This window comes from Lacerta agilis, chromosome 14 (assembly GCF_009819535.1).
Source record: "Lacerta agilis isolate rLacAgi1 chromosome 14, rLacAgi1.pri, whole genome shotgun sequence".
NCBI lineage: Eukaryota > Metazoa > Chordata > Lepidosauria > Squamata > Lacertidae > Lacerta > Lacerta agilis.
The window spans coordinates 25,622,835-25,648,446 of NC_046325.1; the positions used below are offsets into that span (position 1 = coordinate 25,622,835).

Here is a 25,612-nt window from a genome sequence, read left to right on the forward strand (position 1 = left end):
AAAGGTCATATTCCATATCTGAAGTGTCTTTACAACATATGTCCTTGTTCGCTTATGTTGCAGGGAACAGGGAACGGGGGACGGAGAGAAGCCTGCACCTGGTGTCCAGAACATTTAAAATGTTTTGGGCTCCAATATTTCTCTGCGCCTGGAGGCTCTCCCCTTCCTTGGTATTTGGTGCCTTCCCATTTTTTTCTTTCTAAATATTGTATTGTGTTAATTCATTTGGATTGTTGGTTTTTAGTATGGCAAAGAGCAGAATGCAGTGGCGAAATCAGAGAATAAATGAAGGGGCAATTTTATTTTTTTGCCGTAGACAAAAGGTCTGTCCTCACTGCATGAATATTCTCAAACACTTCTTCATGAGGAAGAGAAACCTGGGAGGAATTGGGCTTTATCTTGTTCCTTCCCTATAACAGGAGGTAAGATTTTCCCTCATCTTCTCCAGGAATCGGATTGTACATGCAAGGAAATATCCATATCCTGAAGAATGTTCAGTTTCTTAGGGTGAGGTTAAATGTGCACCACCTGGGGGCAAAATCCCGCATGTGGGTAACTTTCAAACCATAAAACAATCTCGTCATCTGCCAAACACAGTCTCATTGCTTTAAGCAACGGATGCCTAAGCTGAAGGCTGAGAGAGCTGCACTGCCTGTTCAATTCCTTCCAGACTCTACAAAGGCATATTAAATAAATTACACTGTAGGTTTTGTGACTACATAAAAAGCCACTTCAAGGATGGCGGTCGAAGATTAAGGCAAGGCTGCTTTCTCCTTACAAGAAGGCATTGTTTGCCATCCTGCCGGTATTAACTGCATGCAGCACTGTTTTCATTCTGCTGCAGTTCATCTTCTGAAATAGTTACTTGTCTCACTCTCTGCTTGGTAAAATTTATGTAGTTTATTACGTACGTTACACTGTCATTATGTTATTCCACCCCGTTCATTTCAGCGCAAAGAACACAAGGCAAAGCAGGGGGGTGGGGAGAGGAAGAGTAATCGATTACATATCATTTGCAAACTGACAGGAGGAACAGTAAAATCTGGTTATATCTGCTGGATTGATTTCATGGGAACGTTTTAGGAAGGCTGCTTAATGAAAACCACCTACCAGCCCAATGATCATACATCAATGGTAAATCTAAAGGGAGAGGGTGGTGCTGTGGTCTAAACCACTGAGCCTCTTGGGCTTGCTGATCAGAAGGTTGGCAGTTTGAATACGCACAACGGGGTGAGCTCCCATTGCTCTGTCCCAGCTTCTGCCAACCTAGCAGTTCGAAAGCATGCCAGTGCAAGTAGATAAATAAGTGCTGCCCTGGGCACGGAAGCTCCAGAAGGGCCTATTTATTTTATTTTGGTTACTCTATAAACCTTCTTTCATTAAAACCAATCCTAGAGTGGAATACAACAGGAAAATACGTGACACATAATGAAATATTGGGGGGGGGGGGAGAGAGAGAATCAACTGCACAGAGGCCAACGAGGAGAACCATTTGGATTACCTCTTCGTTGTCTTCATCAGGGTTCACCTTCAGGCCACCGATATCCACCACACGCCAGCTGCAACACAGGTCAGCAGAGAAGCCAGTCAGTCAACCGGAGAATGGGTGGCCATCCTCAATACTCTGGGCACTTTGTACAGCCAGGCAAGAAACATGGGGCTTTTTTGGACCACCGTCAAGGTCCCCCCCTTCCTCACGATGGGGAAAACCTAACTTTTGCACACTTGTGTCCTTGTGGGTCTAGGGCCCTCCCCTCGTGTGATCTGGAGGAGAGCAGGGGGGGAACGGCATCTCTGGGCATACCTCGGTGTGAGGATTTCTTTGTACTGCAGTTTCTCTACGCGGGTCGTCGCAGCCACAGACATAGGGATGACAATGTTGTTAATATCGAAAGAGCTTTCGCCTCTCCTTCTCCGCGGCTGCTGCTGCTGCAAAACACAAAAAGAAAAATGCTCAGGGGAGGAAGGGGAGGAAGCACTTCCAAGAGCAGGGAGCTGCATAAAGGCCACGTGACTGCCCAAAGAGATGGAGTCTTGTCCCTTACCAAAAACACTCCAGGGTGGTTTGTTTTGTGCCACCAACCTTCAAACCAAGCCCCAGAAGCCATTTCCCTGTCAGCTCATTCTATGGATGTAGTCTGGGCATCTTCTCACTTCCTTATTAAGTACACCTTCATCCAGGGAATTTGGGCTGCTGCCTTTAGACACCCACACACTCAAGTCTTCTCCACAATGGAGAATTATGTTGCCACTTGTGCGTTTCTCTCTCCCCAACTCAGGTTCAGGCGCGCATGCTTGTGAATCTGTTTTACCCAACTGCTAGGATCCTAGGTTCAATTGGTTTAAATCAGGCATGTCCAACAGGTAGATCATGATGTCCAACAGGCAGATCATTGGCTCCCCCCAAAGAAGCTGAACAATTGTGGCTCTCCTAAAAAAGCTCAACATTTTACCTCCTCCCTGAAAAAACTCAACAACTTTGACCTGAACCCCCCAAAGGGGGGGTAGATCACTGCCAGCTTTCAACTCCGTGAGTAGATCGCGGTCTCTTGGGAGTTGGCCTCCCCTGGGTTAAATATTCAAAGGGGGGGGGTCGTTAGGTGTCAGCAACCACCGGAAAGCTCAGAGCTCCTGATTCATGCCTTTTCTCACCTCAGTGTATGTCACCCTATGAGACAATAGCACAGCTGCCATCGCCGCCAGTCCAAGAAATTCACAGCCACAAAATGACCCACGAGGAAGAGCACTGGGTCGGAATACATTGGAATTCCTTGCATGTGCAGAAAGCATTAACAGCCCTGCAGTGATTTCTGAAAGCTGACTGACTAAGGCAGCAGAGTGGCGCCTTGCTACACTTGGAAGAAAGAGCGTGTAGCAGAAGGAAGGTGGGTGGAGGAGGGAGTAGATGCCTTGCACTATCTCTCAAGCAAAGACAATTCCATAGGAAGGAATACCTGGGCCTACTGTTGTTAAGTGTTAACACAAGAGAGAATTATTACACCCTTTCCAATCTCTAGAATTCTTTTTTTCTGTCTCATAGCAGTGTACACAGGACAAAGTTCTGGGGGTATCTGAGAATAAATTCTGCCTGCAGAAGGCATGGGGAATCTTTGGCTCTCCAACTCCCAATGCCAAGACTATCAGTCATGTAGGCTGCCTGAAGCAAGAGGCCAAGAACATCTGAACTGGTTCCCCATCCATGACTCAGAGAGATAGGGATGGTTGATTTGGGGGAGGGGAGCCTCTTTGGCCTCCCCTCTGAACTTTCTGATTGGGTACCTGGCCAGGCACAGGGCCACGCCCATTTTAGTCTTTCTGAACAACTGAAGCGCAGAGATGCAACCAAGCCTGCACACGGTGCACTTCTAAAATTAAAAAATGCCTACCCTCCTCCAAGCACAAGTCGCCCTCTCCTTGAATCCCAACATTTGTGAATGTTCTCCGACACGTCTTCCTGAATATCCATAGCAACAAAGGGCTTTTTAGGTATTCAGCACATCTCACCCTCACCAGCTTTATGCATTATCTTAGCAGCACATGCCTTGCACACCTGGGGGTGCCGCTTCTTCCCCGAGACGCCACTGCGAGCTTCAAAAAACATTTTCTGTGCACAAATGTGTGCTTTTTAAAAAAAAAACAAGAAAAAAAATCCTTTTTTTTACAGCAAAGGCATATAGGGAGGCATTCCTGGCAGCTTCCCCATAGCTCCTACTCTTCCCTAGCTTCATTCCTAAACAGCTTTCCAAAGCACTGGCGTGGCTTGCTGTGTGTGCCGCCTCTGAACTTCACCTGTTTTTCAGGGGGGTTGATCAGGATTCCAAGACCCCCCCCACGCGCAGAATTTCAAGACCTGTTCTATTGCCGCTGGGTTATTTTATCCTCTTCACTTAAGAGCTCAGAATCTACAGCTTTTCCTCCTTCCCTGTCCCTAATGACACGGTGCAGATCGCAGTCTGTTCAGATCTTATCTCAGAATCACAACAATCCTAGCAGTGGTTATCTTGCCCAAAAGTCATCTAGAAAAAGTCATGACTATACCAGGAAACCGGAACCCAAGTCTTCGTAGATTTTTTTTTTTAAAAAAAACTTTCACGTTTGTACCCAAGCCCTTGGGGATGGAACAGATTATAGACAAGCAAAACCAAACAAAAACAAATCTTGACAGAAGCTGCCGCAATTTACCATTGTCTCAATGTTCTCCTTCCCACCCTCAGTGTGAAAAAATGTGGATGAAACCTGAATACAAACATCTACTGTTGTTAAAACTACACTTTAATCACAAGATGATTGAGGCGAGGTGATTAGTTGGGAGGGGTGCTGCTGCATAATCTAGGGTGTTTAACTGGCCTCATTATAGCCCTGTAATGTAGGAGAATAGGATTGTTACACACAGAGAAATCCTGGCACTGATTGGCTTAAGCCAAAGTCACTGGATATACATCAGTGGGCCCCTCTGTTATTTAGGCACCTGAATGGTCCAATGAAGTATGAAGTAGTAAGAGCCAATCAGGGAGGAGGTAGAAACTTCTCAATGGGCTCAGTAGCCTCCCTCCTGTATCTCTTTTTAATCCCCTCTCCTCCTCTTTTTTTTAAGGGGTGGTATAAAATCCCAAATAGCATGATCATGTGGCAACATGTGAAATGGAAGACTCTGCTCTTCTTACTGAATGAGTTAGAATGAACAAGTTTATTTAATACCTCTGGCTTATTTAGATTTTTACATCTTGGCCTTCCTTGAGGGCCTTGTTTTTAGTATTGAATTAATTTATTTATTTATTACTACTACTACTACTACTACTACTACTACTACTACTGCAGTTCAACAGATACTGAGGTTTCCTTGCATGAAGTTCTTCTGCCCTTAGTCCAACAGGATCAACTTTCCTTTCTCCTGTACAGCTGCCTTAAGGGCACATTCAAAAACCCTTTGAAAAGGGGCGCCCTCTCCTCATTCGTGAGCCAAGCCTGCCTTTGCTCTCTTCAGCCCAAGCCTCACCAGTCTTAGAACCCCACCTTCCTTTGCTAAAGTGCCTTCCATTGTCTGCTGCAGACTCGACACCATTTCTTGAACACAGCCTATGCCAATTCTGTCACACTTATCAATTTCACTCCAGAAACTGATGCCTGAGCAACCAGACAGACTTGGCCCAACAGCTGGCCCCAGGCTCCAAAACCTAGGTGGGAGACTGAACCTCAGCCCTACCCCTCGTAACAGTAATGAGTTCAAGCAGTGAAAACCACAAAACCCACCCTTTGTGTGAAAACTCTGGCACAAAAGCTTAGGGAATGTGTCCGTCCCTCTCTCTGAAGATGTTGCTGAACTACAACATCCTTGGTCACTGGCTGGGTCTGATGGGAGCTGGGAGTCTAGTAGCACTGGGAGGGACACTCATTCCCCCACCCCTGGCGCCCTGCTGCAGCTCAGCCAGAAAGCCAGCCCAAGAAATTGCAACTGAAACAGCACATACTACTTCCCTGTTTACCCTGACTCAGGATTCCCTCCCCTTCCATTGCCGATTCCTCTGTGTCACATTCAGCTGGAAGCTCCTTTGGGGCAGGGACCTCTCCTCTTACACCAGGCATAGGCAAACTCTGCCCTCCAGATGTTTTGAGACTACAACTCCCATCATCCCTGACCACTAGTGCTGTTAGCTATGGATTATGGGAGTTGTAGTCCAAAACATCTGGAGGGCAGAGTTTGCCTATGCCTGTCTTACACTCTGCAAAGTGCATTGCTTAGTGAAGGGGCAAGTATCATGATGATGACCACAAGGCTTGCTTTAATGCACTATGTTGGGGGGGGGGAGACTCCTGGGAGATACTTACAGATGCACTGGAGGCTCCCAGCGAGCTCGTGCTGGCAGAAGGGATGGAGTTTTCCGAGGAGGTGGACAGCTGCCGCACAATGGGGCTGTGGGCCACGGAGGCCATGTTGCTGGAGAGGTAGCTCGGGCCTCCGATATCTGCATGGTGCTTCAATACTGTGCAGGAAGGAAGCACAGAGAGGAGGAGGAGGTGAATCCAACAGTGCCTATTATCATCACCATCATTGCAAAGCTTTGCAGCAACCTGTAATCAAGCAATACGTACCAAAAGGAACCAGAAAGCACACAAGAGAGAAAGAGAAGAACCTCATTGGGCAGGACCTACTTCCCTGAAGGAGGAAGTTTTAATGGCTTCCTCCTTAAAAAAAAAAAGTGCACAAGAAGAAAGACTGCAGCATCTGACACTACGTGGCCCCTTTAATTCCCCAGAAGCAGCAAGCACCCTTCTCCGAAGCTGGAGGGGAGGACGAGGACAGGAATGCGAAACCCAAGCTCTCCCCGGAAAGACCTGGCTGTGGCCAGCCTACCTTCGCTTCTCTCGGAGGAGCTGTCCCGCAATCGCTTTCTCTCATGAACTGGAGTCAGGATAAGCGAGCGCTCTGGCGCTCTCTCGGCCTTGGGGGCAGCCCTTAGGTCGCCTAAGGGCTGCCTGTGTGCCTTGTCTGGCTCGGTTTTGTGATGCGAGCAAGCTGAGGAGTGGAACAGAAAGAGAGCCATGAAAACGCCCTGCTTTCACCTCTCTCTCCTGGCCCGCAGGGCGCAGCCGACACACACGCACAAAAAGAGGCGGGCGGGTGCCCTGCTGCACAGCTCCAGACAAGGCCCCAGGAGCTCACACCAAGCATTGCAGCCGGAAGAGGACAGGAGGCGCTCTTTGCAGAAATCCCCCCCAAGCCAACAGCTGAGTGACGACCCACACAGGTCTATTCTTTCCCCATGATGCAGCCTAGTTCCTCTTGCGGGCACAGTGCAACACAGCTGTGCTGCTCATAGTTGCCTGTCTCGACCCGTTCAAGGGAAGGAAGAGAGGCAGGGCGCTTTTCAGCCAGTGTGTTCGGTGTGGCTGCAGTGCTGGAGGAGCAGGAGGGTGTGTGGGCATAGGGGAAGGTGAGCATCCACTGAAGGAAAAGGAGATTTGCAAGCCTAGCTACACAGTGCAGACCAATGTCCTTAAGACACGCCCAAGCCTTACAATGGCTTTGAAAGGCCCAGCAGCTTCCATTCTTGAGAGCTCATTTGTGGCCCACATTTTTGGAACAGTCTACCACAGAGGCAGGAGAACTTGAGGCCCTTCCATTTGTTGTGGGACTTCAGCACCCGCCACCCCCAGCCAGCATGGCTTATGGGCTGGGATGATGGGAGTCGGGAGTCCAGCATCATTCGGACTCCATCCCCTGGTCTACCAGATGTATTCTTTGGTGGGCCTGAAAAGGCAGTAGCAGTTGGCATTGCATGACCATGGCAAAACATTCTGGCAAATCAAGAACAGGGCTGTGCATCCTCCTTGATTTTAAGCAATGACCTACCTTTTCAACTGAATCACCTATACACAACGCTCCCAGTGCTCAGGCGGGATCCTCCAAACAAAAAGGGTACGCTCTTGTCCTGGTACATTTAAGGGCATGCAGCCGTGACTTAATCATCATTGTGGCATACGAAAGACCAAGGGTGTGTGTAAGCATGTGCAAAGTGACTTTCCCATTGACCAACCATGATCAGCACACCCGGACTCCAGCACACATGTGGGGTTAGGGCGAAGGTTGTTCCAGGTCAGGCAGCTCAACACCAAGCACACCCTCAAAGACCTGCTCTGCTCCTATCCTCTGTGGAGAGGGGGGGGGGGAAACTCATGGCAGAACATATGCTCTGTATGCTGAAGGTATCCAATGCTTCCTATTGCCATTTAAAAGGAGCAGAATGAAGGCCTCTGCTTGAAAGCTGTGGCAAGTTAGAATATGCAAAGGATCTGATTGGATCAGGAATGAGGAACCTGCAGCATTCCAAGTGCAACTCCCATCACCCCTGACTGCTAGCCAAACGAGCTGGAGCTAATGGGAGCTGGGAATCCAACACCCGGAGGGCCACAAATTCCCCACTCTTAGTGTAAGTGGAATAACCATTTCTTTCCGATCACCTTCCACTGTGCCGTGTTGTTGCATTTTTAATCTCTTCGGCGCTTCATAAACCTGACTGTGGTTACCTTCTCAGCCACCCTGTCGTCTCACTGAGGTTAAACTCCCTGTTCCGTACTGAGGGCTAGGGGCTTCCACAAGGCCAGGAAAGGGAGTCCATAGCAGGCGATGGGACTGGAAGCCAAATGGCAAAAGTTGGAAGCTTCTCTGTCCCACGGACTGCAACTCTATGCTTTGTTGTCCCACTGCCTTACTGCACACCTGAAAGAGTCTTTTAAAGTTGGTATTTAATATTTAAAAATTGTATTCTAAAGTCTCTTCTCTACAGCTGCACTGCATTGTAAAATGCTTTGTCAACCTTAAAAAAAACACACACACACACATTAAGGCTACACAGCCGGCCATAAGTAAAGCTTATGTGAAACTGGACACGTTGCTAGAGACTGATTACTGAGAAAGACAGATTTTTGGGGTGGGGGAGGCCTGCCTTGGAATGAAATCCTCTAATCTGGAAGCCCCCAGCCTACATTCAGAGATGTGGGGAGCCTGCCTGCTGATTGTTTAGGAAAGGTGAAAGTAGTTTGCACATGCTCAAAGACACTTCCCTTGTTTTCTGTTTCACACATTCCAGGGCTGTCCATTAAAACCAGTTCCAAGGCAGAGCCCTGGGTTCACACGAAGCCATGCATGCAGCTCACTCTGCTGTGAGACACAAGCAGGACCCATTTGGGTAGTTCTTGCCAACGCACATCAATCAATAAGAGGGCACTTACTGGCTGCAGCTAAGAAGGTGTTAACCAGCTTGTGGCGGTCCTTGCGCACAGAGTCGGGTAAACTGGTGGGAGGCATGGAGGGCCGATGCTTCAGTGTGAGCCTTTTGGGAGGCTTGATCTTCTCGCAGGGCTTGTTCTGCAGCTCGGATTTCAACATGCTCTGGAAATGCAAGCTCATTGGTACATCTGCGGGAGAAATCAAGAGGGGATGGCATTGCTACACGCTTGCACGTAATAAAAGGTATCCTTGTTGAATGTCGAAGAGATCACAAATCACAGTCATAGATTAGGGAGGGACCCTGAGGGTCATCTAGTCTAACCCCCTGCAATGCAGGCATCTCAACACGTGGTCTCCCATCCAATCTGAAACCATACCGGACCCTGCTTAGCTTTGCAAAAGTGCTAGCGATGTGTTTGTTTGTTTTTTATCGCGGAAGCATCATCACGTACATTTAGTGGCTCACAGGAGACCGTAAAAAGAGCTAGTGGTGCACATGGCTTCCAAAAAGTGGAACAGGTAACTTCTTATGCCATCTCAATGCTACCACCACTCCCTATAGAGATGACATTTCTGCCCTGGCCAAAGGCAGCTTGAAATTCCTGCAAATAAGAGAATGCCAGACTGGTTGAAAGGAAACCAAGAACATGTTGATGGAGAAGAGCAGGGATAAAAAGGATCATGGGTGTCTCACTGGCCGTGTCAGGAAGGGGCGCATGCTACCTCAATCTAAAGATGGCCCCAATTTGAAGCTTCTGCGTGTTCCGTGGGTGCCAAAAACGACCCCTTCCAAGTTCTGCACCAAGCAATCAAGATTAAGTGCACTTGCAGAGTTCATGTGCGAAACCTATGCTGATTCCAGCGTACAGGGAGCCATGGGGAGCGCACATATGGAAGATGAGGGGGAAAGCAAGCAGGGTATGGAAAATAGGCCACTGGGGAATAAGGCAGTGTCTGTAGCAGCCAGCGCTCTCTCTCCCTCTCTCTCTCTGTTTGCAGACAACCAGTATTGCTCCTGCACTTCCCAAAAGCCAGAACTAAGCAAATATATATATATATACACACACATATATATATTCAACAATCTGTACACCACACTTAATCACAGTCATCTTGAAGAGGTGTAATGAAACTAAAACAGTAACTTCAGAATTCAATTAAAAAGGCCTGCTTGAAAAATAAAAAGGGCTGCTTCTGACACAACCAGGTGCAGAACTTCAGCTCACTCGAAAACCAAAACGTTGGAAGTAAAGTGGAAAAGTGACATTTCGGGATACAAGTTGGGGTTCCAGAAGAAGGGGAGTCTGCAGCGCCTGCTGAGCTACCAACTTCCACCTCTTAGATGCTCACAAAGGGCTGGTCCATATTAGACACAGTCAGTCCCTTTTATCTTCTGTATTACCTGCAAAAGTGACTGACGTGACCTGCAGCAGCCAGATTTATAACTGGGGGCTTCACTCCAATGCTATGCCAACCATACTGGCTACCTTTCATTTGTTTTTCTGGGCCTAATTCAAGGTGCCAGCTCATAATCTTTACAGCCCGGCATCAGCCTTCACGAACTCAGTGCCCTTCAAATGTTTTGGCTCTTCAAATGGGCTGTCAGATAAGGGATGCTGCACTGCTTTCATTTATGATTAAGTGTTTGTATATTTCATGTGATTTTATTGTTACTTGTTTTTGGTTGCTGTGCTTATAAGTTCTGGGCAGAAAACAAAAGGTTGTGTGTGTGTGTGTGTGTGTGTCTTCAAAACTCGCCCTACTTTTGGCTAGGAGACAGAGAGCATGCCTAGAGTAGTGGCTCTCAGAGCACAAGGAAGGCCTCTCTAGTCTCAAACTCCTCTATGATCCCCATCCCAGAATCTGTTTCATCTGGTAAGGAGCAACAGGAGCGCTAAGCTGGACAATGAGATCACTCACCAGCTGCTAGGGGCAAGGATCTCAAATGCTTGAACACCCAGACATGTGGGAATCTTACAGTGCCACTGAGTGATGCTCAATCCCTGTGCTGTTGCTGCTTCAATCTGCTTGCACCCTGCAGATGTTGATGGACTCCAACTCCCATCAGCCCCAGTCAGCATGGTCTAGAATGATGGGAGCTGTAGTCCAAAAACATCTGCTGTCTACCCCTGCCTCTAAGCGAGTAGGAATGACTGCTGCAAGCTGAATTTACTTATTTTGGAAGGAGTTGTGTTATAAGACAGTTTTTCAACCCCTCTAATCCTTGATGCAGGAAGCCTGATGGAGGACCCCTGTATACATCTGCATAGATACCATGAAATACAAAGAAAGGGAATTTCAGAGAATCATAGTATTGGAAGGGACCCTGAGGGTCATCCAGTCCAACCCCGTGACGCAGGAATATGGAACTGCCCCGTTCAGGGATCAAACCTGCAACCTTGGTGTTATCAGCACCACGCTCTAACCAACTGAGCTATCCAGGCTTTCCAAGTAGCACACAGTCCCTCCTCAGGACCCAGCAGAGAAGGCTGAAGCAGAGGTTGCTAGTCTGGCACAGAGGTCAAGGGCAGAGGCTTAAGGGAGAAAGGCCAGTTGGGCAATGAGAGAGCAGGTGAAGAAAGGGTGTAAGTTGGAGATATTAATAGAAAGACACTTAGGTGCCAGGATGAAAAGAGGAAGGGGGGAAAGAAACCACACAGAGCAAGTGTATCCATAACAAGCTGGCAATTACGGCTGTGTGCTGAGAAACAAGGGGAGGGGGCAAGATGCAAGCTGTTGGATATACAGGTATCCAAGGGTTTTGCACTGCGGGTGTGCAAGGATTTTATGAATAGGTACAAGCAAGCGCATTGCTGATTAAGTCAAGTAATTCTCTCTGATCTGCCAAGCCCAGCTGAAAACGCAACCGTCTAAGTTTACTCTTCCTCAAGCTCCCTGCTGTACTGCCAGCCAGCATCTGAATGCGCCAAAACGGCATCGTGACCTGCCGACAGAGGGAGAGAAAGGGAGAACAGACAAGTTTCTCTCTATCTAGCCAAGAGCAGCAGGTCTCCCGGGGGCCCGCAGAGGGCGCTCTCCTAGCAGTTTTCAAAGCCCTGATTAACATCCTCTCTCACCAAGGTTGTTATGATGTTATTACGTCATCTGGAAATTTCCAGTCGGATACCAATTCGTCCAGACGAGGGCAGAACCTCTGACGAACCGACTCGTACGGTGGGGCGAGAGAGCCCAGCGGAGGGAAGAGGGAAACAAGACGCCTGCTTTGCCTAACTGTTCAAATGATACCTACGGCTGCTCCAGCAGAGCATGCATGCCATGCAGCGAAGAAGCCATCAGAAAACTAGGTCAGGAATGCCCGGAAATCGGTGCCAAAGCAGCTCAGCACAGCAGGAGAGCCAAAATCACAAATGCCATTCCCTGGGCCTCTCCCATCCAAAAAAGAAAGAAAGAGAGGGTTCGTGCTCTGCAACCCAGGTGGGCTGCGTGCCTATCTCTGCGGGCTCAAAAAGACAACCACACACACAAACAAACCCCTGACCCATTATCATCCACGGCACATCACAGTTTCCACTTTCAAGGGATCACAGGCAGAACCAGCCAACCTCGGCTGGATATACAAAATGAGCGCTTCTCTTGCAATCTAGATAAGAGTTTCCCAAATTAAGCTGGAGGGGGGGGGGAGGAGGAGGAGTTTGGATTTGATATCCCGCTTTATCACTACCCGAAGGAGTCTCAAGGCAGCTAACATTCTCCTTTCCCTTTCTCCCCCACAACAAACACTCTGTGAGGTGAGTGGGGCTGAGAGACTTCAAAGATGTGTGACTAGCCCAAGGTCACCCAGCAGCTGCATGTGGAGGAGCAGAGACGCGAACCCGGTTCACCAGATTATGAGTCTGCCGCTCTTAACCACTACACCACACTGGTTCTCAGAATTGGGGGTAATTCCAATGTCATCCTCTTTCCCCACTACCGACATTTAAACAGAGTGCCCTTTTAATTGCACATGGCTTGCTTACCGTCTGGGAATGAAAGAACCGGGTGGATGCAGGAGTCCAGTTGAGAGAGGCGCTCCATCAAGGGGGCTTCGTACTGGATTTCCGGAGGCACCGAGCTCCGAGTGCCGCAGAGGGCGCACAGGGGGTTCACGTCGCAGCTGCACCGCCCCATGCTGTTGCGATGGACCTGGGCACAAGACGGGGATGGGGGGAGACAGCCATTTTTATTTCATTTGTTATGCTTCTATCCCACCTGTCCTCCAATTGATCCTCCCCCATTTCATCCTTGTGAGGGAGGCCAGCCAGTCACTTCAAAGCCAAGCGGGGATTTGAACCCGGATCTCTCGGGTCCTAGGCCAACGTTCTTAACCACTGCGCCACACTGGCTATTGGAATGTTTTCGGAAACAAGAGAGCCAAGCCCATCTCCTTGCAACTGCTCGTTTCATGCTCAGCACCCACCTTGGATGGTCTCTTAAAGAGATGGCAGGGCCTAATCCAGGGGTAGGCAACCTAAGGCCCATGGGCAGGATGCGGCCCAATCACCTTCTTAATCCAGTCCGTGGACGGTCTGGGAATCAGCGTGTTTTTACATGAGTAGAATGTGTCCTTTTATTTAAAATGCATCTCTGGGTTATTTGTGGGGCATAGGAATTCGTTCATTCCCCCCCCCCTCCAAAATATAGTCTGGCCCACCACATGGTCTGAGGGACGGTGGACCGGCCCACAGCTGGAAAATGTTGCTGACCCCTGGCCTAATCCAATCTCATCAATTCTGGTAAACTAAATTCATCAATTTCATCTCCAGGCACACTTTGGGCTTAGGAGGCTCTCAAACTTTAAGGCAGGGCACCCTGGACCACTGCTCTTTGCCTCTGTGAAGGACACAGAAGCCAGTTTAACCTGTCTAGTGAGTAATTCTAATTAAAGAACCATTGTTATGCAAGAGCATAGGAGGCTGTGCGAGAGGCTGCAACTCCAGACTACTTCACCACCACCAATCCTTAACTGGGGAGGGAAGGTTGTTTCTCCTAGATCTCCATGACGACATCATGGACCCCTATTAGCAACTTTCAAAGGTTTAACCTTTTTACTTCTTGTGTTTGTTAACAGTCTTTGAAAACACAGTACTTTCTCAAGGTAGCCTAGACTATCTGATCAAATCAGTTTACAACATGCCAACAAAGCCTTATTAAAATAGTAACACAAGAATGAAAGCAGAAAGCAAGAATGTCCTGGTTTTTATGCTCTTGCGGAAAACCACCTTCACTCATTTCCTAGCATCAGGGAGCAGATAAAGGCAGGCATGAAGCATGCAGTCTCTATCTGGAGAAACCGTCAAAAATAGAGGGGGCCCATTAAATTAGTGTAGGTCAGGAAATATGGTTTTAATATAGCTCCTTGTCCCGCTTTGTTGTAATGAGCAAACATAGAAAGCAGCATGCACAAAGTAGCAGTATTTGCAGAGTTCTTAAAATTCAAGGTGGGGTGCTTTTTTTTTTAAAATAATCTGGATAAACTTGGTACTGAATTTTTATTTTATTTTTAGACGTAGCCTAGGAGCTGAAAGCCCCTCCTTGCCCATTTTACCAGTCATCAGGCCAAGACAGCACAGGGCACTCTCTCCCTTCCCATCCACCCACACTCTGCACCTAAGAAGGAAAAGCAATGGATGAGGAGGCCTTATCAGAGTCTCACTGCCACCACCAAGTCTGACAACCTTTGCTTTATCTGCACATCACAGCGGCCCGGAGCACATACTTTACAGCGAGATGGGTACCGATATCAAAATGCAACACGGGCAAATTCTCGCATGGATTCATCATCCTGCATTCTTTTCTTTTTCTTTTGCTTCCTGCTGTCGTTCCTCTCCTCTGCCACCCCAAATCACCAAAACCAGATTCCCGTCGCCAAGTGAAAGACAAGAGGTGGATACACCCATCTTCTTCCACACACTGACCTTTTTGGAGAGTGGCACCAGGCTGCTGGGTCGAACAAGCCGCCTCTTCTTGCAGCTGAGGACAGGGCGAGTGCGGGCTGCTACACAGGTTCCATCAGCCGCTGAAGAAGCCACGTTTAGCCTCTGCTTTTTGCGCAACAACTCATCGGCGTCTGAGCTGTCTCCCTGAGCGTGCTCTGTCAAGCCTGGCTGTAGACTGTCCAAGAAGGGGGGAAAGCAGCGTGTTAGGTGTCTCTACCGCTTAACCACAACCCCACTATGAGTGAAATGTTTCCAAATCCCGGTTTTAAAACAGAAAGCAAATCCAAGTAATGAGGAACTGAGACCCAGAATTTAATGTCCTAGGATAATATTCTGTTCTTGGCAAGCTAAGGTACTTCAGCTCTGTTAGAAACGCCAAGGCAGAGCACTGGGTCTCCTTAGCTCAACGTTGCCCACCCCAGCCTTCCCCAACCTGGTGCCCAGCAGATGGTATTGGGACTACAACTCCCACCAGCCCCAGTTAGCATGGACAATAGTCAGGGGTTATGGGAATTGTAGCCCAAAAAAAGCACCTGGTGAGCACCAGATTGATAAAGGCTGGCCTACCAGGTTATGTTGAATTTTTCAACTTTCAAATTCCCCAAATGAGGGGTGCTAAAAAGTTGTAACATGACTTGGGAATTCCAAAATATATTTTTGTTAAAATAATATAATTTAGCTTTGCTTGGTAGGTAAAATGTGTGTAGAATTACACAGAAACCATTAAAAATGATTGCCAAGAACTTGCAGTTATATTTGTTGTTGCTAACAATGACAACACAGCATTTTGTTTTCCAAAAGCAGTTTATGTGCTTCTTCATCAAGCATAGACGTACCAAGCTAAATGTTGTCCAATCACAAAAAAAATAAAAGCAGATTTGAATTCCTCATGCCCAAAAACATATTTGAAGACACTTCACTGAATATAATTTGCAAAAATTAAGTTTCAGCCCCTAAAATGACACTCCCTACTGGCCTTCACTGACAGGCAGCAGATCTTCAGCCAAGAGTTATTTCACAGCTTTAACTGGAGATGCTGGAGCCTTAACAATGTGGGTTTTGCATGCAAAATATGCCCTCTGCCACTTAGCCATGACCCTTCCCTTTGCCTCTCCCTTCCCACCTGCCCTTCCTACCTTCAACTTCTTGCTCTTTCCTCTGCAGAAGCCCACACTTCTCTCGCACACCCCTGCTGTGCTGCTCTTTCCTGCTATAGCTTTGCCCCTCCTTCAGTCAAAGCTGTGCCTGGGACAGCACTGTCCTCTTTCACAAATTTCTATTCTCCCCAGTCCTCACACAGAACCCTTCTCTCTCTCTCCCCCCCCCCCCGCAAACTCCCTTCCATGCCAATCTTCCTCTCTAAGCCCTTAAGAATACCCTGGGCTCCATTTGCTTGTCTCCACAAAGTAGTCTACCTGGCCTGCATAGCATTTGTAAGAAAGGTATGAACTGGCACTGAACAAAAGCTATAAACGTGGGCTGTGTAATGTTTCTAGGAAAGGTATAGACTGGTGCTGGGAACAAATGCTATAAACTCTTCTATTTGGACCGTGCAACGTTTCTCGGAAAGGTATAAACCGGCGCTGAATAAATGCTATACACTTCAGGAAGATTTTGACTCACACACAAGCTGCAGTACATCAAGAGGCAATTCGTAACCAAGGATGCCCACCAAGGAGCATAAATGTTGGAGCATATATTATCATCTCAATTTCCCCCCTCCCTTTGGGGTGGGGGGGGATGCACTCTGCAAGAGCCTTACGCGTTAATAACTCCATTGACCGGTCTCGGCACTCCACAAGTTTTGGCAGGTAGGGACTCTGGGGTATTGCCAACGGATGAACAAAGGTTCTCTGATGAATGGGAGAGGCATGTGCCCTATGGGTAGAGAAGGAAGGGGGGGGAAGAGAAATTGTGTCAAAAGTTGTACAATTCCAAAATAGCCAACCTATTGTTTTTCTCCTGGTTCTCTTGACATGCCGCGGCAGCAAAAATCACAGAGTTATTTGGCATTTAGATTATTGTCTTTGCGACTTCTGCATTTCTGCCTCTAAACAACACAGAACATAACATAACAGGCTGGAACATGGGCTGGAGACTTCAAAGCCCCACTGACTAAAGGGATGCCCAAGAAGAATTTCCTTCAACCTTTACAAATGCTCTTAAAAAGCGAAGGTTTTCTTTGGAACAAAAGGCAGCCAGGCAGGTTTGCCTGTTTTCAACGTCTAGCTTTCTATTATTCATCATGTGATCAGTCGCTTTCTTACGGGAAGGTGCCTTGCACAGCTGAGGGCATCTTCCAACAGCAGTCTCAGAAGGTATCAATGCACACATCCCATGACATATCGCAACACACCCTGCAAAAGCCTGGGGGGGGGGGAATGTAACCTCTTGAAGCTGATCCCAAGATTGCACATCTCAGCTTAGAAGTAAAAGTGTGGTACTCTTCCTTTTACACTGTAACCTGAAGCGTCTGTAACCCGAGGTACCGCTGTATTTTCACACATTTTAAAAGATTCTTACGTAGGTAACAAGCACAAAGAATTTAAACCAGAGCTGGGGAACTTCCCTCCAGATATTGCTGGACATCATCTCTGACATTTGGCTAGGCTGATGAAAGCAGGTCCAACACCATATAGAGGACCCACAGGTTTAAATAAGGGCCAAAAAGTCAACTCTGTATAAAGCAGCTCCTTATCCCTTTATATAGCTGTATTGCAGGCAGCAGTGCTCCAATTACTGGTGTGTGTGTGTCTATACACACATGCAGGGGAGCCCTTAATGAAACCCACCCTCCCAACTTCCAATTTTTAGCTGAAGCGTGCCTCCCCCTTAGACTTCTAAAACAGCAGACTGCGGAGTTGGGGGTGGCCCCTATCACCCGGTAATGTGAACACGAGTTGCTAGCCAGGGATAGCAGAGGCATTTCAAGGGCCGGTCCACGTTTCTCCAGAGCGGAGAGCGGCACTGTCAGATTAAGAAAACTGTATATTACATCCAGCTCCACTGCCAAATACAGTCTGCGGGCTGCCCTGCATTTCTCCTTAGCATTCTGCATGTATTATTGTGCGAATGACAACCTGCATGTTAATGGCCTGTGATCAGAAGCACACAATTAGCAACACCCCTTTGCCAATCACTGCTGTCCACTCTAAGGAAAGAGGTGGACGGTTACCATCCTGCAAACTGCCTGGGCAAATGCAGCTGAGAGATCCTATCATAGCACCTGCCACCTTTTCCCAGGCTAGGAAATAAAAAGCCGCCTTGTGCTGGAGCCAGAATGCGGGTATATTAAAAAAAATATTTTCATCTGCTCCGATTAGCAGGGCCTCTTCGTGGCCTCTCCCAGCTCTGCTACCCGAAATGCCAGAGAATAAACCTGCCAAGCAAATGCTCTCCCCACTGGACTATGGGCCCTGCCACACACATCAGAGTGCTCCCCTTTCCCCCCCTCTACCCTTACAATAAGTTCAGAGAGTGTAACTGTCACAGCATTTGCTTGCTTGCAAATGCTACGAACTCCTACACAGCATGTCTGGGAAGGTCTTGGTCTTGGGTTCCTGGGTCATTCACGTGCTTAAATGAAAGCACCTAGGAATCTTGACATTTCCGTCCGAAGACTGAACTGAAACACCTCTTGCATCTCTGAATCTGGGTCAGTCTAGACCTGGCCAAGAGCAAGTTTGAAGCGTGCTGAAGAACTCTTGTGTACTACTCTGAGCCAACAGCTGAAAAGGTGGGATACAATTTCCCTGCCCATTCCTGGAGCCACATTGGTCCTATAAATGTGCTTCTGGCTCCAAGAGTTCGCTGCTTCTCTCTTGTCAATTGCACTGCCATTTAAACTGCCTAGTTACACTAACACTGTAGGTGGTTCTATCCACTGTTCTATACCACTGGTTCTGCTGTGAACGTAAATATGGTTTTTAATGACCTCGTTTTTGCAGGAAGGAGAAACAGAAATTCCAAAACACTAAAACAAACAAACAGAAGTTTGATTCTTACGCCTTGGAATTTTGAAAACTGCCTCTGGCCCTGTGATGCAGTAAAGTGTAACGCTGAGCTCACAATCATGCACAAATCCTGGGAAATGTGTGTGTCCAACTTCTTATTGACACTGCGCAGCCACAAGTGGAAAGTATGAGTCACAGAAACGCAGCCATTCACGCCCACTTGGAAATGGGTTATTATTCACTTGTTCAGAGCCATAAAATTCCAGAAAAGAGGAGGCTTTAGGGGATGGGGTGGAGAACCTCTGGCCCAGCAGTCAAGTGCAGCCCTACAGGCCCTCAGGCCTACTGCTTCTCAGCTGGCTCTACTTTGCAGCTTTCAATGAATGGTTCCGCCTGACTGGAAGGTGTCCTCAATGCTTCTTGATTAACTAGGTCAGTGTTTCCCAAACCTGGGACTGCAGCTGTTTTTGGACTACAATTCCCATCATCCCTAACCACTGGTCCTGGCTAGCTAGGGATGATGGGAGTTGTAGTATAAAAACAGCTGGAGACCCAAGTTTGGGAAACCCTGAACTAGATGGAGAATAGATATGAGTGCTTGGTTATCTGAACAGAAACTAGCCTACTACTGTATGAAGGTAATATTCGCTGCTCTGCTCACTTTTGCCTCTAGCATCACACGCCAGTGGCATGTGCGCCCCCCCCCTCCCGTTGCTTGGAAGGGAATGTGGCTCCTGGAATGAAAAAGGTTATTGATCCTTGCTTAAGGAAATGTGCCTACCACTCTGAAAAGCTGGTTTCAGTCAACAATCTAACATTGGTCAACAAAAGAAAAACGGAGACAGAACTTCCACAAAACATCAATTAAATTCTTGTTGTTGTTGTTCAGTCGTTCAGTCGTGTCCGACTCTTCGTGACCCCATGGACCAGAGCACGCCAGGCACGCCTATCCTTCACCGCCTCCCGCAGTTTGGCCAAACTCATGTTAGTAGCTTCGAGAATACTGTCCAACCATCTCATCCTTTGTCGTCCCCTTCTCCTTGTGCCCTCCATCTTTCCCAACATCAGGGTCTTTTCCAGGGAGTCTTCTCTTCTCATGAGGTGGCCAAAGTACTGGAGCCTCAACTTCAGGATCTGTCCTTCTAGTGAGCACTCGGGGCCGATTTCCTTGAGAATGGATAGGTTTGATCTTCTTGCAGTCCATGGGACTCTCAAGAGTCTCCTCCAGCACCATAATTCAAAAGCATCAATTCTTCGGCGATCAGCCTTCTTGATGGTCCAGCTCTCACTTCCGTACATTACTACTGGGAAAACCATAGCTTTAACTATACGGACCTTTGTTGGCAAGGTGATGTCTTTGCTTTTTAAGATGCTGTCTAGGTTTGTCATTGCTTTTCTCCCAAGAAGCAGGCGTCTTCTAATTTCGTGACTGCTGTCACCATCTGCAGTGATCGTGGAACCCAAGAAAGTGAAATCTCTCACTGCCTCCATTTCTTCCCCTTCTATTTGCCAGGAGGTGATGGGACCAGTGGCCATGATCTTAGTTTTTTTGATGTTGAGCTTCAGACCATATTTTGCGCTCTCTTCTTTCACCCTCATTAAAAGGTTCTTTAATTCTTCCTCACTTTCTGCCATCAAGGTAGTATCATCAGCATATCTGAGGTTGTTGATATTTTTTCCGGCAATCTTAATTCCGGTTTGGGATTCATCCAGCCCAGCCTTTCGCATGATTAATTCTGCATATAAGTTAAATAAGCAGGGAGACAATATACAGCCTTGTCGTACTCCTTTCCCAATTTTGAACCAATCAGTTATTCCATATCCAGTTCTAACTGTAGCTTCTTGTCCCACATACAGATTACTCAGGAGACGGATGAGGTGATCAGGCACTCCCATTTCTTTAAGAACTTTCCATAGTTTGCTGTGGTCGACACAGTCAAATGCTTTTGCGTAGTCAATGAAGCAGAAGTAGATGTTTTTCTGGAACTCTCTAGCTTTCTCCATAATCCAGCGCATGTTTGCAATTTGGTCTCTGGTTCCTCTGCCCCTTCGAAATCCAGCTTGCACTTCTGGGAGTTCTCGGTCCACGTACTGCTTAAGCCTGCCTTGTAGAATTTTAAGCATAACCTTGCTAGCGTGTGAAATGAGTGCAATTGTGCGGTAGTTAGAGCATTCTTTGGCACTGCCCTTCTTTGGGATTGGGATGTAAACTGATCTTCTCCAATCCTCTGGCCACTGCTGAGTTTTCCAAACTTGTTGGCATATTGAGTGTAGCACCTTAACAGCATCATCTTTTAGGATTTTAAATAGTTCAGCTGGAATATCATCACTTCCACTGGCCTTGTTGTTAGCAAGGCTTTCTAAGGCCCATTTGACTTCACTCTCCAGGATGTCTGGCTCAAGGTCAGCAACCACACTACCTGGGGTGTATGAGACCTCTATATCTTTCTGGTATAGTTCCTCTGTGTATTCTTGCCACCTCTTCTTGATGTCTTCTGCTTCTGTTAGGTCCTTTCCACTTTTGTCCTTAATTGTGGTAATCTTTGTACGAAATGTTCCTTTCATATCTCCAATTTTCTTGAACAGATCTCTGGTTTTACCCATTCCGTTATTTTCCTCTATTTCTTTGCATTGCTCGTTTAGAAATGCCCTCTTGTCTCTCCTTGCTATTCTTTGGAAATCTGCATTCAATTTCCTGTATCTTTCACTATCTCCCTCGCATTTTGCTTGCCTTCTCTCCCCCGCTATTTGTAAGGCCTCATTGGACAGCCACTTTGCTTTCTTGCATTTCTTTTTCATTGGGATGGTTTTCGTTGCTGCCTCCTGTATAATGTTACGAGCCTCCATCCACAGTTCTTCAGGCACTCTATCCACCAAATCTAAGTCCTTAAACCTGTTTTTCACTTCAACTGTGTATTCATAAGGAATTTGATTTAGATTGTATCTTACTGGCCCAGTGGTTTTTCCTACTTTCTTCAGTTTAAGCTGGAATTTTGCTATAAGAAGCTGATGATCAGAGCCACAGTCAGCTCCAGGTCTTGTTTTTGCTGAGTGTATAGAGCTTCTCCATCTTTGGCTGCAGAGGATATAATCAATCTGATTTCGATGTTGCCCATCTGGTGATGTCCATGTGTAGAGTCGTCTCTTGTGTTGTTGGAAAAGAGTGTTTGTGATGACCAGCTTGTTCTCCTGACAGAACTCTATTAGCCTTTGCCCTGCTTCATTTTGAACTCCAAGGCCAAACTTGCCAGTTGTTCCTTTTATCTCTTGACTCCCTACTTTAGCATTCCAATCCCCTATAATGAGAAGAACATCCTTCTTTGGTGTCATTTCTATAAGGTGTTGTAAGTCTTCATAGAATTGGTCAATTTCAGTTTCTTCAGCACTGGAAGTTGGTGCATAAACTTGGATTACTGTGATGTTAAAAGGACTGCCTTGGATTCGTATCGAGATCAATCTATCATTTTTGAAATTGCATCCCAGTACAGCTTTCGCCACTCTTTTGTTGACTATGAGGGCCACTCCATTTCTTTTACGGGATTCCTGCCCGCAGTAGTAGATATGATAGTCATCTGAACTGAATTCGCCCATTCCCGTCCATTTTAGTTCACTGATGCCAAGGATGTCAATGTTTATTCTTGCCATCTCATTTTTGACCACATCCAGCTTACCAAGGTTCATGGTTCTTACATTCCAGGTTCCTATGCAATACTTTTCTTTACAGCATTGGACTTTCCTTTCGCTTCCAGGCATATCCACAACTGAGCGTCCTTTCGGCTTTGGCCCAGCCGCTTCATCAGCTCTGAATCTACTTGTACTTGTCCTCCGCTCTTCCCCAGTAGCATGTTGGACGCCTTCCGACCTGAGGGGCTCATCTTCCAGCGTCATATCTTTTATATGCCTGTTGTCTTTGTCCATGGAGTTTTCTTGGCAGGGATACTGGAGTGGGTTGCCAGTTCCTCCTCCAGGTGGATCACGTTTGGTTCAAACTCTCCACTATGACCTGTCTCCACTATGACCTGTCCATCTTAAATTCTTAGGGCAGGTCTACCATCTGCACTACTACAGAGTCTGAAGAAGGGGTGGGCCAACCTGTGGTTGGACTCCAGCCCCCATAGGCCCCAGCCAGCATTCCCCAATGACAGGGATTATGGAAGTTGTAGTTTAGCAACGTCTGGAAGGCTATAGCTTCCACAAGCCTGGTTTTAAGAGGTAGGGGGGAAAGTCATATCTGAAACGGAGAGTCTATTAGTGAACCCTGGAGGTTTCTGGATTTTCCGGTATCTTTGGGTTTGTTAGCTTTTGAACTTCCCTTCAAAACCTTCCCTGGGATTTCTTTTGCCTATGCCTTCAAGATTTCCAGAAATACGTACTGGTCTTTCCCACATTTTGCAAGCAGAGAACGTATTCTGCATATGGAAATAGCTTCCATGCACAGATCTGTGGATAGGGAGAAGGCACTAAACAGGGCAAAGTCATCTGGGAACATGCATGGAACGTGGTGGCTTCATGCTTCTCCCCATGTTGGAAGTCTGTGCTGCTCTGGGCTCAGCAAACTTGTACCTGTAAAGTTTTGGCTGCTCCTGCAGTTCTCTATATAGATACTCAAAGTATGTAAATTGGGATTTTCCTGAATGCTGGGTCAAAAACAATAGAAGGCAGAGATCCAACAAGCAGGAGATAGATAGATAGATAGATAGATAGATAGATAGATAGATAGATAGACAGACAGACACACACACACACACACACACACACACACACACACACTATAGCCAAAGCCTGCCTACTTGTGTTTCTCTGCATGCAGGATAGTCTTTCCCCCTGCACAGCGTACAAACAAAGGATCTGTTAAAAGCAAAGAGAATGACTGAAGGAGACAGAGCAATATAATGCTGCTAGCAGAGGAATGGGGGAATGGAAGGAGCCCGACCAGCTCTTATAGCACCCTCAGCACTTACCAGTCTGTCAATCCCGGGCTCCGGCTTGACGTCAGCACTAAGAGTGTGGGATGAGTCACCTAACAAAGGGTCAGAGGGAGGCGTCTCACCAAGGAGTATCAGGCCCTGAAAGAGACAGGGAAGAGCAATTCAGTGGCATCTTTCTCAGGTGGCTTCTCCTTCAAGCAACTCCAAGAAATTTCTTCTTTCCCCTTTCACTTTATCTGCAAAGCTTCTAAAGAGACATCAGTTCCTCCACTTTCTCCTACCAGTCACCAGTCCCTTTTCCACTCTTACACCAATTTGCCCCTAAATGATGGAAAGTTTAAGGGATGAGAGTGAGGGAAGGAAAGCATCCAGGTGGGGGTTTTGTTTCGTTTAAGTTAGCTTAATGCTCCCAGAACAAAATTCTCCTTTTCATTCTCCTTTATTGTTCCGACACATGCTCTTTGTGATGTCTACAACAGCTGATGAAAAGGCAGCTTATGTAACACAGCCTTTGCTTTCCATTGTTTATCCAAAGTCAGCAGATTTGTCTCTCCAATAAGAAACCTTGACTTTCCTTTCTGGGACGGAGAACATCAGGGACAGGAGCAAAGTGAGCTCAGTTGGAATTGACATCCACACATCTTTAAAATCTGGATCTTCCAAAAGACTTAGAACTTGAGCCTACATAGAGCTAAGATGGCTTCCAATGCGTATTCTGCTACGGAAAGGTTCCCTTGAAGCTTCTGCAGTGGCAGCCAAGGGAGAACTAAGCAAGGTGGCAGGAGCCACGCCCCCTTTGTGTATGTGTACAGAGGGTGGTTCAGGGTCCTGCCAAAACTCTAGCCTAGAAAGATAGGTAAAGGTAAAGGGACCCCTGACCACTAGGTCCAGTCGTGGACGACTCTGGGGTTGCAGCGCTCATCTCACTTTATTGGCCGAAGGAGCCGGCGTACAACTTCCAGGTCATGTGGCCAGCATGACTAAGCCGTTTCTGGCAAACCAGAGCAGCGCATGGAAACGCTGTTTACCTTCCCGCCAGAGCGGTACCTATTTATCTACTTGCACTTTGACATGCTTTTGAACTGTTAGGTGGGCAGAAGCAGGGACCGAACAACGGGAGCTCACCCTGTCACGGGGATTTGAACCACCGACCTTCTGATGGGCAAGCCCTAGGCTCTGTGGTTTAACTCACAGTGCCACCCACGTCCCAGAAAGATGTATTTCCCCAAATGAGGCTCTGTGCCAGCACAGAACCCATATGCATGTGAGTCTATAGAGAGGGCAAAAGAAGAGTTATATTATTGTTCTACAGTACATTCCAGATTCCCAAAGTACTGAAAAGTATCAAAGAATGTTCCTCTTTCAACAGCCTCCGAAAAATTATGAACTTATTTAAATGTTAGCAATTTAGAACCAGATGCATAACCAATAGAAATATGCTCAGTTGACATCACTATTTTTCAGCCCCGCTGTTCGTTTTTTGTGGGGGGGTTTTAAAGCTACAGTGAAGAATGCATAAACACTTTCATAATATATCATACTATGACTATATCTGGGTCCTCACCAACTCACTCACACAGGCCATAAACAGAGTCAAGCTTTTTCCGCAACAAGCAGGAAGTAGAAATTGGGTGTCCAGGGACTCCAATTATTATAAAATTTGAACATGCGACACTTTCACAGCTCCTGCTAAAGGCTCGTGACTTGTAAGTTTACCTTACAAATAGCAGGTGGCATTCTCGTAGAGAACAACTCAAGCCACGTTGGGCTGATTTGGGAGTCTCTTTTTCATAAACCTGAGCCAGCTTTAAATTAGGGGAGGTATACAATAGGCAGGTAGGGATATATGTGCCCTTGCAGAACCCAAGTTGCGCTTGCTAGGACACACTTGTTTTAAAGGGACCTTTCATTTCAGGTTAAGAATCTCAGCCAGCGTCCGAGAACAACACACACACAGAAAACTAGGCAATGCCTTTTATTTGGGCCATGTGTGTTTACAAATAAAATAGGCAAGCTCTTCAGTTACACAGATCTATTCTCTTCCAACAAAAACAATGGGCATTATCA

At 47.0% G+C, this 25,612-nt stretch overlaps 1 protein-coding gene and 1 non-coding gene across 5 annotated transcripts in view; both read right to left on the minus strand.

The window, feature by feature from the left end:
• The window catches only part of KANSL1 (KAT8 regulatory NSL complex subunit 1), a 145,254-nt gene that overhangs the window by 6,683 nt on the left and 112,959 nt on the right, over positions 1-25,612 (minus strand). For 2 of the 4 annotated variants that reach the window (XM_033169854.1, XM_033169853.1), the window contains exons 4-12: positions 23,579-23,683; positions 16,427-16,542; positions 14,644-14,839; positions 12,706-12,871; positions 8,731-8,916; positions 6,353-6,514; positions 5,827-5,981; positions 1,805-1,929; positions 1,502-1,559 (exon numbers count right to left, since the gene is read on the minus strand). In XM_033169854.1, coding sequence (XP_033025745.1) covers positions 1,502-1,559; positions 1,805-1,929; positions 5,827-5,981; positions 6,353-6,514; positions 8,731-8,916; positions 12,706-12,871; positions 14,644-14,839; positions 16,427-16,542; positions 23,579-23,683 — 1,269 coding nt within the window. The remainder of the gene's footprint in view (positions 1-1,501; positions 1,560-1,804; positions 1,930-5,826; positions 5,982-6,352; positions 6,515-8,730; positions 8,917-12,705; positions 12,872-14,643; positions 14,840-16,426; positions 16,543-23,578; positions 23,684-25,612) is intronic. The other 2 variants (XM_033169855.1, XM_033169856.1) reach the window with 2 other exon arrangements.
• Positions 11,099-11,172, minus strand: TRNAI-GAU. The gene has a single exon. It is a non-coding gene; the product is annotated as a tRNA-Ile (tRNA).